The following is a 14271-nucleotide window of genomic DNA, read 5'->3' as shown; positions in this document are numbered from 1 at the left end:
GTGAAAAAAAATTGAAATATAATGACGATTGAAATATATAGAATAGTTGAATCAACAAGCAAGCATCTCTTACCTTCAGGGAGGCCATGTCAGACACGGATCGATGAGTTTGAATAGTTTCTAACTGGTCCAGGCACCAATCCAATTCCTCCATCGTTTCCACAGCTAGTTTCACGTAGGGCTCCTCTGCAATAAACACCAAAAATTATTGAAAAATCTCAAAAGAATTCCAATAAAAATTGAGAAGCAAAAAAAATAAACAAAAAAAAACAGAAAAATTCCCCAACTAAATTGAAAAACTCCTATTTCTTTTTGTAAAAAGATACACACAGATATAAACTCTTTTTAACGAAAAAAACTATATATACAGCAATTCTCAATTCATTAGTTTCAGAATGTTTTCCAGGGAGCCCGCAAACTTTTCTCCTTTAGAACAACAGTTAAGTTTAAATTTACTTTGTAAAAACTTTCCTAGGAACATCTACACTTTTCAGTTGTACCTTTATCTCGGGAACGTGAAATAAAGCACATGAAATAAATAAATGAGAATAAAAAAAGAAAATGGGGACTACAATCCCATTTTGCAAATTTCTTTCATCCTTTCATTTTACTTTTACATTTATTTAAATATTTAATTAATTTATTAATTTATTAATTAATAATGAGTGATTAAAAATACGAAAATTTCAAGCGCAATCAATTCGCCTTGTAGAATCTTCATTATTCTCTTAACGAAGATAAAGCAAATGTGTGTGACCTTTGAAGATATTATTAGCTTTGAACGTTGAAAATTTTTCGTCTAATAAAGGTCAAAATCGGATTAGCTCTAAATCTGATTACCTCTTGAATTTATCAAAGTGTTGCTTGTCTACCCGGATAATTGTTATATTAAATCCAAATCTGCCTATTATCAAAATTAAATACATTTGGATTTTATGAACCAAAAACAAAACAACAAAAAAACAAATAAAATACGTCCCTTCAAAATTTTTGTTATTACAAATTTTATTAAAATAATAGGTATCAATAAATATAAATAATTTCATTATGTCATCAAAATAATTAATTTTTTACCCCATGGCTTTACTAATTATTAATTAATTTTAGTAATAATGAAAAATAAGTAATAATTTCTTATTTATTTTGTAAATAAATAATTAATGATTATTAATTATATTTATTATTAAAATTATTAACTACTCATTTTTTATTCGTACTCTCTAATTTTGAATTAGTAAATTAGTAAATATTTAACAAAATTCTTCTTCTGTATTTTAAATAAATCCCAATAAAATAATAAAAAAATAATAAAATAATTTCCAAATAATTTTTCTCCTTCGAAAATTTTTAAATTATTAAAAGTTTTCCTTCTGACGAAAAAAAATTTTATAATTACCTCCGGGTGCCAGGATCCGTGGTTGAGGCGTACTACTGCCCTGGGCTGCACTACTCCTCCTCGATCTGAATAAAAAAAATTACAAAAAATTACTTGAAAATTTAGAAAATTAATTTCTATCAAAGGGCGAAAATTATTAATTAATTATTTATTTTTCCTTTTGTTCTTGACATTTTTGTTATTTGAAAAAATTATCCCCTTTTGCCTCGGTTTTTGCAAAATAAACAAATAAATAAATAAATTGCAAAATCTGTAATTAAATTCAAATATTCTGAATAATAATCTCAGTGTAAGATGCAAATGATATTTCCCACCATATAAAGAGAGGGACAAGTTTATTTTTTTTATTTTTTATAATTTTAAATAATTGATAAAAAAACCGTTAAATTGTATAATATGAATGATACAAGTATTACTATAGCCTTCACATCAAGTCACTATATTTGGAATTTTAAATCAGTTACATTATTGAATAGCTGAATAAGTGCTTTTTATCGAAAAGTTCTTTTTATTTTTGATTTATTTCCTGTTCTCTTTTCCATCTATCTTGGTTGAAGAAAAATTGATTTCACTCAAGATCAAACAGAAAATTGTATATATATACCTACATTAAGTAACCGAGATTTAAATTTTTTTTAGAATTTCTAATATCAAAAAACACACCTTTTGGGTCATAAATTTAAGGATATGACGTAAATTTATTATTGAAAATTTATTCCAAAATAATATTTCGATTCAATTCAATCAAATTTCAATAAAAAAATAATAAATGAAAACCAAATCTGAAAAATGATATTTTCTCTAGAATTATTTATTCGTATTCATGAAAATAAAAATAAAAACCAAATCTAACAATTTTTACTCTAAAAAATACTAAATTTACTTTTTAGCTTCTTTTTTTGGTGAAAATAAAATTAAAAACTAAATATAACAGAATAATTTTTACTCCAAATAATTCTAAATTTGTTTTTTTAGTTTTTTTTGGTGAAAATAAAAATAAAAACTAAATCCAACAGAAAAATTTTTACTCTAAATAATTCTAAATTTGCTTTTTAGTTTTTTTGTGAAAATAAATAAAAAAAAATAAAAATAAAAGGTATATCTAACAGAAAAAATTTTACTCTAAACATCTAATTTTGCATTTTTTATTTTCTTCTCAAATATTTGTTTCCAAAAATAAAGTGGAATCAATTTCTTCTAAAGGAATTTTAACTTCGAAATTCTAATTTTCTTTCAAAATATAAAATTCAGAAAATAAAATTACGGAAATTTTTAATGTTTAGAAAATAAAATAATAGGGTAAACGTACCAATTGTCGAGGATGGTTCCTGTTGTCGAGTAAACAAACTTTGAATTTTATTTAAACAGTGTAGCACATTGTAAATGAAAAAAAATAATAAATATTAATTTTTTTATGCGTTATAAATGTAAAAAAAATATATTAATATTATATAAACAAACAAATGAGACATTTTAGACAATATTTTTTGGTTATTACCATGGTAACATCGACAAATGGAACACCCTCGGCAATTGGTACACTTACCCTACTTTCTCTCGTGTGATAAAATATAAAATAACAAAATTTACTCACTTGTTCGTAGGGACGTTCGTAAGTGATAAAAAGTTGTTCCTAACCGAACGCAGAGAAGCGAGGATTTGTGCGAAGGGTGTGACGATGAGGTCCTCGCCATGACTGTAAAAAAAGATTTTTTTTTATAAATTTTTAATTTTTTTTACACAAAATAACAAATATAAAATTAAGAACACTGTCAACAAAATTAATATAAAGCATTTTGCAAAGCCAAACATGCCAACAACATTTATATGCGTTACATCGTCACCTTTACCCGTTTCGTAGGGTCTTCTATATAGATAGAATTAGAAAACAAAATAAAATACTTGTTTTAAAACAAATATTTATTTTTTGTTATTTAAAAAAAAAACAAAAAAAAACAAATATTTATACAAACAATAAATTTAAATAAAAAATAGAAAAGTTTTTGTATCATTAAAAAGAATTTTCTTTTCTGATACAAAATATACATACATATGTATACTTATTTTAATAAAAAAAGAAAAACCAATCAATTTGACGGAAATTCATAACACAGATGCTAAAATAAAAAAATTTCATTTGCGAGATAATTCTACTTGGAAAATTGTAAAAAAAATTAAAGATCCAATAAAAGGGAAGGAATTAAAAGTCAAAGAGCAATCTATAGGCAATTAAGAAGCAAAAAAAGATTCATTGGGTACTAATACAAAAGGAGGATCTACAGAATAAGAAAATGTTAAATTTAAATTAAAATCAGAAAATTTTTTTTTGCCATGAAATAATTTTAATATTGTATATTAATTATTATTATTTTAATATTGTAATATTTATAATTGTACCTAATATTAATTATGATAATAAAAATAATATTCTCTCTAAATTTGAATTAGAATATTTAGTAATTTGAATTTGTGTTTAATTTTTTGCTTTTCAATTAGTAAATTTGACTAATTTAGTAGAAATTACTATTTATTAGTAAAATTAATAAATATTAATATTATAAATTTTAATGAAATTAGTCAATTTTACTAATAAATTATTAGAAAATATTATTTATTAGTGAAATTTACTAATTCAAAAGCAAAACATCAATTAGTACTTAAACATTTTTACTAATTCAAATTTAGAGAGTAAATATTGAAATTAACATTCAAATTAATTTTTATATTAATATTAGGTAATATTACAAATACTATTAAAATTTTTTGTTTCATTTCTTTCATTTTCATTTTGATATTAAAAGTAATATTAGCAATTATTAAAAATAAATAATATTTTGATTACAATAAAGAAATTTCTCCTCGATAACAATGAATGTTTAAATAAAGAAAAAACTCTGCAATAAATAAAAAAACATTTTTAATAAGAATTATACATTTTTGATTGAAAATATATCTCACTTGTGCTCTAATTTTCTGACATAAATGAAAGAAAGCAGATGAGAGGGGAAAATGGAAAAATGGGAGTAGCACAGTGAATCTTTAACCGGAAAATGGAAAATGGAAGATCTCAGTCACGCGAACCAAGAATTTCTCTTTATTATACGTTTTATAGGAACTTTCATGAGTATCGCTATTAATGTTTTTGTTCGTAACATTTTAACCCACTATTTCTATATATAATTTAATTAAAAATTTTTTTTCTTTTCATCCGCACAAGATAAAAAAGAAATAGAAACTCTGACGTAATTTCAAATTATTTTCCCGCACAAAAGAGAAATAATTCAGTGTTTTCTTATAAATAATAAACCGCGAGTGAATATAAATTCTAAAATGTACAAAAACCTTGAAAATCTCTCTCTCTATATACAGGAAGAAAACTTTAGAGAAGCAGAAAAACAAAACACAATCAGAGAGATAGTGAAAGGAAAAATGCAAAAAAAAAAATTTTTGCAAAATAATAATTGATAAATAATAAATAAATAATTGTGGGAGAATGATAAGACGAGTGAAACGAAAATAAATAATAGTAAATAATAAATACTTAAGTTAACAAATACTTAAAAGTGAATAAGTAACAAAAATTAATAAATAAGTTGTAAACAAGCTACAAATAAGCTATTAATAAACAATTAATAAATAATAAATCAGTAATAAAGAAAGAAATAATTAATAGATAAATAATAAATAAATAATTGATAAACATTAAATAAGTTAGAGGCATTTCACGTCAGAAATATCACGATTTGCAAAGGGTATGCCGATTTTCGCAAAACTTCGTGGGATTATAGTTCTATATAAGAGACTTCTTTCCCCCAAATTTTTTCAAAAAAAATTTAAAATTGTTGAAGATACGCCATTTTGAATTTTAATATTAATTTTATAAAATTTTGAATATCTCGGAATATTGTTTATGGATTTTTATAAAATTTTACACCTTTTTCAGGTAAAAGTATTTACTCAAAAATGCAAATAAAGTTAATAAAAAAAATTAATTTTTAAATAAAAAAATAAAAAAAAATTTTTTTAAACAATTTTTTGTTTATTTACTCCTCTCTGAGAAAAATGTTATTAACATATTTGGATTCCTTATGAATTCACCTTTAATTTCATAAAAATAAATTGATGGAGACTCAACTGGTTCCGGAGATATTGAATTTTTTGTAAAAAATAGTCATAGTTACAGCAGCAATGTACGACTGCGGTAACGTACTACGCGACTTGTGCAGTATGGTGCTATGGCGCGGCGACGCTTTTTTTCACAAAAAATTCAATATCTCCGGAACCAGTTGAGTCTCCATCAATTTTTTTTTATGAAATTAAAGGTGAATTCACAAGGAATCCAAATATGTTAATAACATTTTTCTCAGAAAGGAGTAAATAAACAAAAAATTGTTTAAAAAATTTTTTTAAAATTTTTTTATTTAAAAATTAATTTCTTTTATTAACTTTATTTGCATTTTAAAGTACATACTTTTACCTGAAAAAGGTGTAAAATTTTATAAAAATCCATAAACAATATTCCGAGATATTCAAAATTTTATAAAATTAATATTAAAATTCAAAATGGCGTATCTTCAACAATTTTAAATTTTTTTTGAAAAAATTTGGGGGAAAGAAGTCTCTTATATAGAACTATAATCCCACGAAGTTTTGCGAAAATCGGCATACCCTTTGCAAATCGTGATATTTCTGACGTGAAATGCCTCAGTAGTAAATGAAATCAATAAGTAATAAAGAAATAAATAGTAAATAAATAAAAAATAAATAATAATTAGATTAATTAATAAATTAATAAATAAATTAACTAATAATTAATTAACGGAAGAAGCACAATAAAAATTAATTAATAACGAATAAATAAATTATTAAACTAATAATAAATTAATTAATTAATTAATAATAAATGAATCATAAATAAAGAAAATAGAAAGAAAAAACAAAAGGAAAGTGTGAAAAAGAAAATTACAAAAAACAGAAATGGAAAATAAAAATCCCGAAACAGACATAAAATCAAAAATAGAAAAAATCACAAAAAGGATTTGTTGATTTAAAAATAAAAATTACAAAAAAAACTCTACGTGGGATGAAAATTTCTATTTCTAACACAAATACAATATCATTTTTTCGAAAAAAGAAAAAAATGTATATTTATTATTATCTATAAAAGATAATTATTCATTAAAAAGAAAAAAAATGTTCTATATTTAATCGTTGGAATAAATTTCCTTTTTTTATACATTATTCATTGCTTATAAGTACATTACGAACATTCATATTATATATATACATAAAAAATTTTATATCATTCATCGAAACGAATGAATTGATCATGTACTTCTGCTTTTCAGAAAATTTCTAAATTTAGCAGAGACTCTCAAATTGTATAAAGATGTTCAGAAATGAGAAAATTAGAGTAAATCAGAGAAAGGTCAAAGTTCATTAGGGGGAATATCGCAAAACGCTAGCTACTGAACTGTAAAATCAGATAATGATACAGTTGGCAAATTAATTCCCTCAACTCGAAATTATTATTAAAATAAAGAGATGTTTATAATCTTCATTTATAAAAATAAACATTAAAATTTTCTTTCTTTAAAGCATTATTTTTCTTTTTCCTTATTTTTATTTTTCTCCTCCTTTCCCTTTTTTTCTTTTTTTCTTTTTTTTGCCTTTTTTCTCTCTTTTTCCTTCTTTCCCCTTTTTTCTTCTTCTACTTTTATATATTTTCCCTTTTTTCTCTTACTTCCATTTTTCTGCTTTCCCTTTTTTTCTCTTTTTTCCCTTACTTTATTTCCTTATTTTATTCCTTTCCCCTTTTTTTTCTTTTCCTCTTTTTTCTATTTTTCTCTTTTCTATTTTCCTCTTTTTCCTATTTTTTTTCTTTTTCTCTTTTTCATATTAATTTCGAATTCTTCAAAAAGAAAAAAAAATGTGCTCGAGAGAAGAAAAGTCCTTTTTGCTCCGAAACCCCCTTAAGACTTAAGGATTGTTTCAGAGAATGAATTGTTTATTATCAATAAACTAAAAAATTGTGTGGGTGTTGTATTAGGAATGGCTTTTCTCAAACAAAACGAATATTTTGATGGAATTTTTTTTTCTTTTTTTGGTCAAATCCAGAAACGTAGGCGAGACGATGAGCTTTCTACAAATGCGTCATAATTGAGATAGCTTGTCGAGTTCTCAATGTTACCAATTGTGATGAAAAATAAATAACCCAAAAAAAAGAAGTTAATCTCTAAAAAACTGAAAATGGAAAAAAGCAGTGAAAAAAAGAATGAACTTTATCTCACGTCAGCGTTGAACAAAAAAATATTTTTTAATTTGCATTTATCAATTCTTTCTTTTTCGAGACTATTGAGATTTGTTTCAAAAATTATTTCAATATCAAAAATTTGTTTTCAATAATTGATTATTGAAAACAAATTTTTGAAATATTGTATTAATTATTATTGAAATTTTTTTTTTGAATTTTTTGAATTTAATTGTCGATTAAAATTATTATTGATTGTGAATGGCACTGATTATTTTATTACTCTCAAAATATTATTAAATATCAAAGAAAAAAAATTTCTCCAAGTGTCAGGATTCGATCGCACAACGCAACGTTATGAAGTCGATACCATAGCCACCTAATTTTTTTTTTTTTTTAAATGTTTCTTTTTATTTCACAATATAATTTGTACATACAACGTAGGAAACATAATTTAATAAAAAACGTTGTGTCGTTTAACATGTTGTAATAAATTTTTGACGATAGACTAATGTCTATACTCGCAATATGTCTTCTTTTCAATGATACATTTATATTAATTTAAAATGATTTTTGTGTTTACGTAACTTCACGCAAATTAACTTATAATTTTGCTTTTATGTCGATTAACAATAACATATAACAATATAACAATATAACAATATAACAATATAACAATATAACAATATAACAGTATAACAATATAACAAAAAAAAAAATACAAACAGTAACAGAAAAGATCAACATCACACATACAATTTCGTTAATGCATACATATTGAGGGCTGATTTAATACTTTTTCACGGTATAACAATTATAAATATATACAAGAGACAAAAAAAAAAAAAAAAAAAAAAACAATATTTTATTTTACAATTTTAATAAAACAGTATTACATGATTTCACGTTTTTGCGTCCAGTCTTCGCATCTGATAAGAACGTAATTGATTCTTTACTCATTTTTCCTCTGCCCCCCCTTTTTTTTCTTTTTATGAATTTTTACTCTCCCTTTCCTTATAGTTTAATATTTTTATTATCAATGTATTAACTTCCTCGTTTATCTCTTTATTTACTTTTTCATTTGCACTATCTCTTTCTCTCTCTCTCTACTCTCTTTAATACCTATCAAATGCGAAGCCATGGATATTTATTTACGTCTCTTGTACTATTATCAATTTTATCTCTCCTTGGTATTGCCTGTGAGAGGACTAATTTTATGTCTGGATTTGTAGCTACGTCGTTTTTATTATAAATTATTTTTTTGCACCAGGCATGTCTCGCAATGTGGACAATAGCCACCTAACCACGACACTAATATACCTCTACACGATTCTAAAGGGAATTCTTATTTCTAATTGCTTTTTTTTGAAATTAAAATTATTGTAATTAAAGATTAAACAAAATTAAAAGTACAAAAATTTTTGAAATTAAAATTAAATTCGATTCAAAAAATTATTTTCCATTTTTGCTGCCGAATTACCGAATAAATGTTCCAATTCAAAAAAAAAAAATACAACACTCTCCTTTGGGCTCCTTTTCCCCACCTTTTTAATAAATGTGACCCTATTTTTCATACAGAAATAAAGTGTACTCCGTTACGACGATAAAAAGGATTACTATGTATATGATGTATATAGGGCAATTTCTCCGAACCTTTAATTCTATTTCAAGTATAACTTCTTAGTTTTTTGTATAGGAAAACGTGACAAAAATGCGAAGACAAAGTTTACTTTATAGAGCAAGAGAGAGAGAGAGGGAGGGAGAGACTTCCCAGCATCTCCAAGTAGATTTTTCTTTCCATTTTTTCTTCTTTAAAAAAAAATGCAAAATATTTCGTTATAAAAGAAGCTTAGCTTTGAAAAAAGAAGCTTTAGTATCCATAAAAAGAAATATTTCCCGATATGAGCGAATGGGCGACTGTTTTTCACATCTACAAGCTTCTATAGTAGGCAATACAGAGACTTTTTCTCTATCACTACCCGAGTCAAAATTTAAGCCCTACTTTCACCCTGAATTTTCAGGGTCTATTGAGTGTTAGGAGCAGTAAAGTAGGGTCTAATTCTAATACAATTAGACCCTCCTTTGACTCCCAAAACAGGCTGAAATTTGCCAATCTTCCATTTGGAGAAGCAAAGGAGGGTCTACTTCTAAGAAACCTATACCGTAGCTTTTAAACCTCGTAGACCCTACTTTCATACTCCTAGACCCTACAATTAGAAAAAGAAAAATTTGAATTATTTTTTAATGCATTACTTGAAACACTGCGAATGCAAAAAGTACTCCAAATTCATAAATACTGATGTGTTTATAAAACACATAAAATTCCACTTTTACTCATCCCAAGTGCTTAAATTGAATCTGAGCAAATCTTCAAATTTTTCTTTTTCTAATTGTAGGGTCTAGGAGTATGAAAGTAGGGTCTACGAGGTTTAAAAGTACGGTATAGGTTTCTTAGAAGTAGACCCTCCTTTGCTTCTCCAAATGGAAGATTGGCAAATTTCCGCCTGTTTTGGGAGTCAAAGGAGGGTCTAGTTTTTAAAAATTGTATTGAAATCAGACCCTACTTTACGACTGCTAAACCTGAATAAGCCCTACATTTTCAGAGGCTAAGTAGGGTCTAAATTTCGACTCGGGTATTTATTCAAAAATTTGGTACAAAAAGAAAATTTTCAATAATCAAATTTTTCGGTTAAAAATGTATTATTATTAGAAAAAATATCAGCTAAAAATTGAGAGAATATTTTCATATTCATTATTGTAATTAATTTCGTTAATTAATAAGCAGATGGAGAGAAAGAGAGTACACAATTTTTTCCCTTTATAAAAAATGTACATTTTAGCATATAATGGACTATATTACCCACATATATATTTTTCTCAAAATAAAATATTTGGCTAAATTTTTTTTCCATTGAAGGACAAAAGTTTTTCTAATGGATTTATTTTTTCAACTCGCACTATTTTTAAGGTGAATAATTAATTTATTTATTTATTTATTTATAATACATTCTTAACATTTTATTGTTTTATAATAATAATTCTCTAATTTTATTTTCACAATTTTTTATTTAATTAATTTGATAATTTTTCATTTATTCTTATTTCAAAATAAATACTTTCTCATTATTGTCAAAAGCTTTATTCTTTCCATTTAATTATTTACATTTCATTTTGAACAAATTTTCAGAAAGTCTTCCCTTTTTATTATAAAAATAAGAAATAATATTGATTTTCAACTATTTACTTTGCATTAAATTGCACATAGAAAGTTTCTCGCATCGATCGAATGATATATATTTATGAACAAAAAGTTTTGAACATTCAAATGAACGAAATATTTTTTGTTAAAAATATTTTCATAGATTATTGATTACAATTCAAATTAAAAACTCAAATTTGACATTCAGAAACATTATAATTAATTTGCTTAATAGTGACGCAAAATTATAGTAATAAAAATTTAATTTGAAGAAGAAATAAATAAATTTCGTTCATTTGAACGTTTAAAACTTTAACCCTCCTATATATTTAATTAATAACTGCATAAGGCAATTGGAGGATTAATAACTTGAGAATTTACGTCATAAAGACTAAATATTGGAATTTGAATCCTATTCTAAATTATATTCAACATATATGCGAAAAGTGAATTTTCCCTGATTATAATAAAATTAATGGTTGAAAATAATTCTTATTTTCAAATTTTTATTTAGAAAATTCAGATCGTTTGGAAACTTTTCGAATTTAATCCAAAGGTTTTTCATTAAAATTTTTTAGAATACAAACTATTTTAAAAAAATATTTTTAATTTTCTGTAGATATTTGGATTTTTGAAATGTTTCATTCAAAATATTCGAAAGTAATTGAATTTAAAAAGAAATAAAATAAAAATAATCTAAGAAAATTACTTTTTCAAAAAATAGTTTTAAAATTCTAAAATTTGTAATTAAAACTCTTCAAGATTTGCAAGTCCAAAATTTCAATAAATAACTTGAAAAATCAATTGTTTTCAATAACTTTTAAATAATGTATTTCAAAAATGTAATTATCTAATTTGGCTATAGTTATTTTTTACAAAACAAAAATCAAAGTAAGTTGCATTTTGTACGAAGAAAAGTCACATTTTTTGTTCATTTAAATAAACCATTTGCTTTGACTTATTTCTAAGATTAAAAATTAATTTTTCTTTGAATAAAAAAAAAAATTGTTTGATTTAAAAAAATTTATTTGATTCAAAATAAATTTCTTTCATTAAAAAAAAAATTCATTTGTTTCAAAAAACAATTTTTTAGTTTCAAAGAAATTTTCCTTTTTAAATCACAGAATTATTTCTTTCACTTTTTATCAACACATAATCATTTCTTTAATTTAAAGAAGAAATTTCTTAGATTCAAAGAAAATTTGTTTAAGTCAAGAAAAATTTGTTTAAATTAAAGAAATTTTCTTTGAATCAAAAATCCTCTTTTAAATTTAAAGAAAAATTTATTTCTGATGAAACGAACCAAGTTTAAGAAACTAATTTCTTTAAATTAAGAAAAATTTTTTTTCTGTGCAAAAAACTAATTATTATAGGAAAATCGTGGCTGACTTTTTGCTTCAGTAATTTGTAAAAAAAATAACAAATTATTAGTAGATAATAATTTTTTTTCTTCAAATTTTTGTTGAAAACACTAAAAAAAATTTCAATTTTGGAGAAATTACAAATAATTGCAGAAATTCTACATAAAATTCAAATATATTCAAAATTAAAAAAAATTTCTTGTCAAAATCACAATTCTCTTTATAAATAACAAAATTCTTCCTTAAAGTTCAATTATTTTCAAAAATGTCAATAAAATTCTTGACCTAATTTCAATTATTTTCAAAAATTTTTCTCATTTCAATAATAAAAATTTCACAAGAATTCAAAATTAATATTTACACATTTTTTTATAAATTTTTTCGTAATAGTTCAATTATATTTTCATAAAAAATAATTAAAAATTCTAGAAAATAATAAGTAAATTGAAATGAAGAAAATAATTTTGAAGAAGTTACAGTAACAATATATTCTTATAATATAAAATAATGATTTTATCACTAGGTCATCTTTAATTAATTATAAAACACGAAGAAATCGATCACTCCGAGTCTTCGACTCGGAGCAATCGATATCTTCGTGTTTTATAACAATATTTTTAAAGTTGTTTAATTTCAAAAAGGTTTGAATTTGAATGTTTAGAAAAATTTTAATTCCTATGGAAAAATAATCATTAAATATTTATTTAAAAAAGAAGTTATTGATGTTTTGTAATATTTTTATTTTTGAATAAATTTGTAATTAAATGTAATAGAACATTTTTTTGAGTATCTAATCGTTTTTAAGTTGTTTAATTTCAAAAAGGTTTGAATTTGAATGTTTTAAAAAATTTTAATTCCTATGAAAAAATAATAATGATTAAATAATTATTTAAAAAAGAAGTTATTGATGTTTTCGAATAATTTAACAATTAAAAAAATTCGTAAATAAATTTAACAGAATATTTTTTTCAGTAAAATTTTTCCCTTTAATTTCTAAGAATTTAAAAATTTCCATTTTCATTTAAAAATTTTTTTTTTATTTTTTTTAATTTTCTTTTGACAAATAGAATTTATAAACATTTTCTCCCTTTGTTTTTAAAAAACTTTGAATTTTCTTAAAGCAATTGTAATCAAGAAATAGAAATGATGCAAATTATTTCCTTATGAAAATTGAGAATCTTCTACAAAAATATTAAGAAACGGGAATATGTAATGTTTTTCTCCCCCCAAAGAGAAGAATCAGTTTGTGAACAATACTTTTATTGAGAAATAAAAATTATGCATAAAATGTGTATATATTTCCTATTTCTTAATCATAATTTTTTAACAAATTAACAATTTTCTATATTTTTCATAAATAAAAAGCAATTTTTTAATTTCAAATATTATTTTATTATAAAGCATGAAACAATACCTGCATATTTTCGATTTGTCAAACAATATTTTTTAAAGAAAACAAAAACAAAAGCATATACAAAAACTAACTTCAAAATGTGGACAGATAGAATTAATGAAAGAATGAAATACGAAGATTATTTTATAACTAGCAACAATTCGCGCGCTAAAGCGCGCGTCTAACTTTTTCCTTCCTTTTTGTAAATAAAATTAGCAATTTTAAAAATAATAGAATTTAAAAAATTTAAATTCAAATTTTTGTTGAAAACACTTAAATAATTCAATTTTGAAGAAATTGAAAATAATTTATTGCAGAAATTCAATTATTTTCAAAAGTAATAAAATTCTTCTCATAAAATTCAATTATGTTTAAAATTAAAAAAAATTTCTTGTCAAAATCACAATTCTCTTTATAAATAACAAAAATTTTCCCAAAGTTAAATCATTTTCAAAAATGACAATAAAATTCGTGTCCTAATTTCAATTATTTTCAATATCTACTATTTTAATAAAATTTTCCGTGAAAAATTCAATTATTTAAAAAAAAAGTTTAATAAAATTGTACACAAACATTTAATTATTGTCAAAAATAATAAAAATTTCACAGGAATTCAATAATTATTTACAATTTTTTATTAATTTCTTCGCAATAATTCAATTATTTTCATAA

At 23.1% G+C, this 14271-nt stretch overlaps 1 protein-coding gene across 9 annotated transcripts in view; it reads right to left on the bottom strand.

Moving 5' to 3' along the window:
* Positions 1–14271, bottom strand: part of LOC122499040 (cAMP-specific 3',5'-cyclic phosphodiesterase, isoforms N/G) — a 340358-nt gene that overhangs the window by 70233 nt on the left and 255854 nt on the right. For all 9 annotated transcript variants that reach the window (XM_043607091.1, XM_043607085.1, XM_043607086.1 and 6 more), the window contains 3 exons: positions 2991–3092; positions 1397–1461; positions 74–186 (listed from right to left, as the gene is read on the bottom strand). In XM_043607091.1, the coding sequence (XP_043463026.1) occupies positions 74–186; positions 1397–1461; positions 2991–3092 (280 nt within the window). The remainder of the gene's footprint in view (positions 1–73; positions 187–1396; positions 1462–2990; positions 3093–14271) is intronic.

This window comes from Leptopilina heterotoma, unplaced genomic scaffold, assembly GCF_015476425.1.
Source record: "Leptopilina heterotoma isolate Lh14 unplaced genomic scaffold, ASM1547642v1 Lhet_163, whole genome shotgun sequence".
In the NCBI taxonomy this organism is placed as follows: Eukaryota; Metazoa; Arthropoda; class Insecta; order Hymenoptera; family Figitidae; genus Leptopilina; species Leptopilina heterotoma.
Note: the sequence above shows the minus strand (reverse complement) of the source record. Positions and strands in the feature narration are given on the sequence as shown.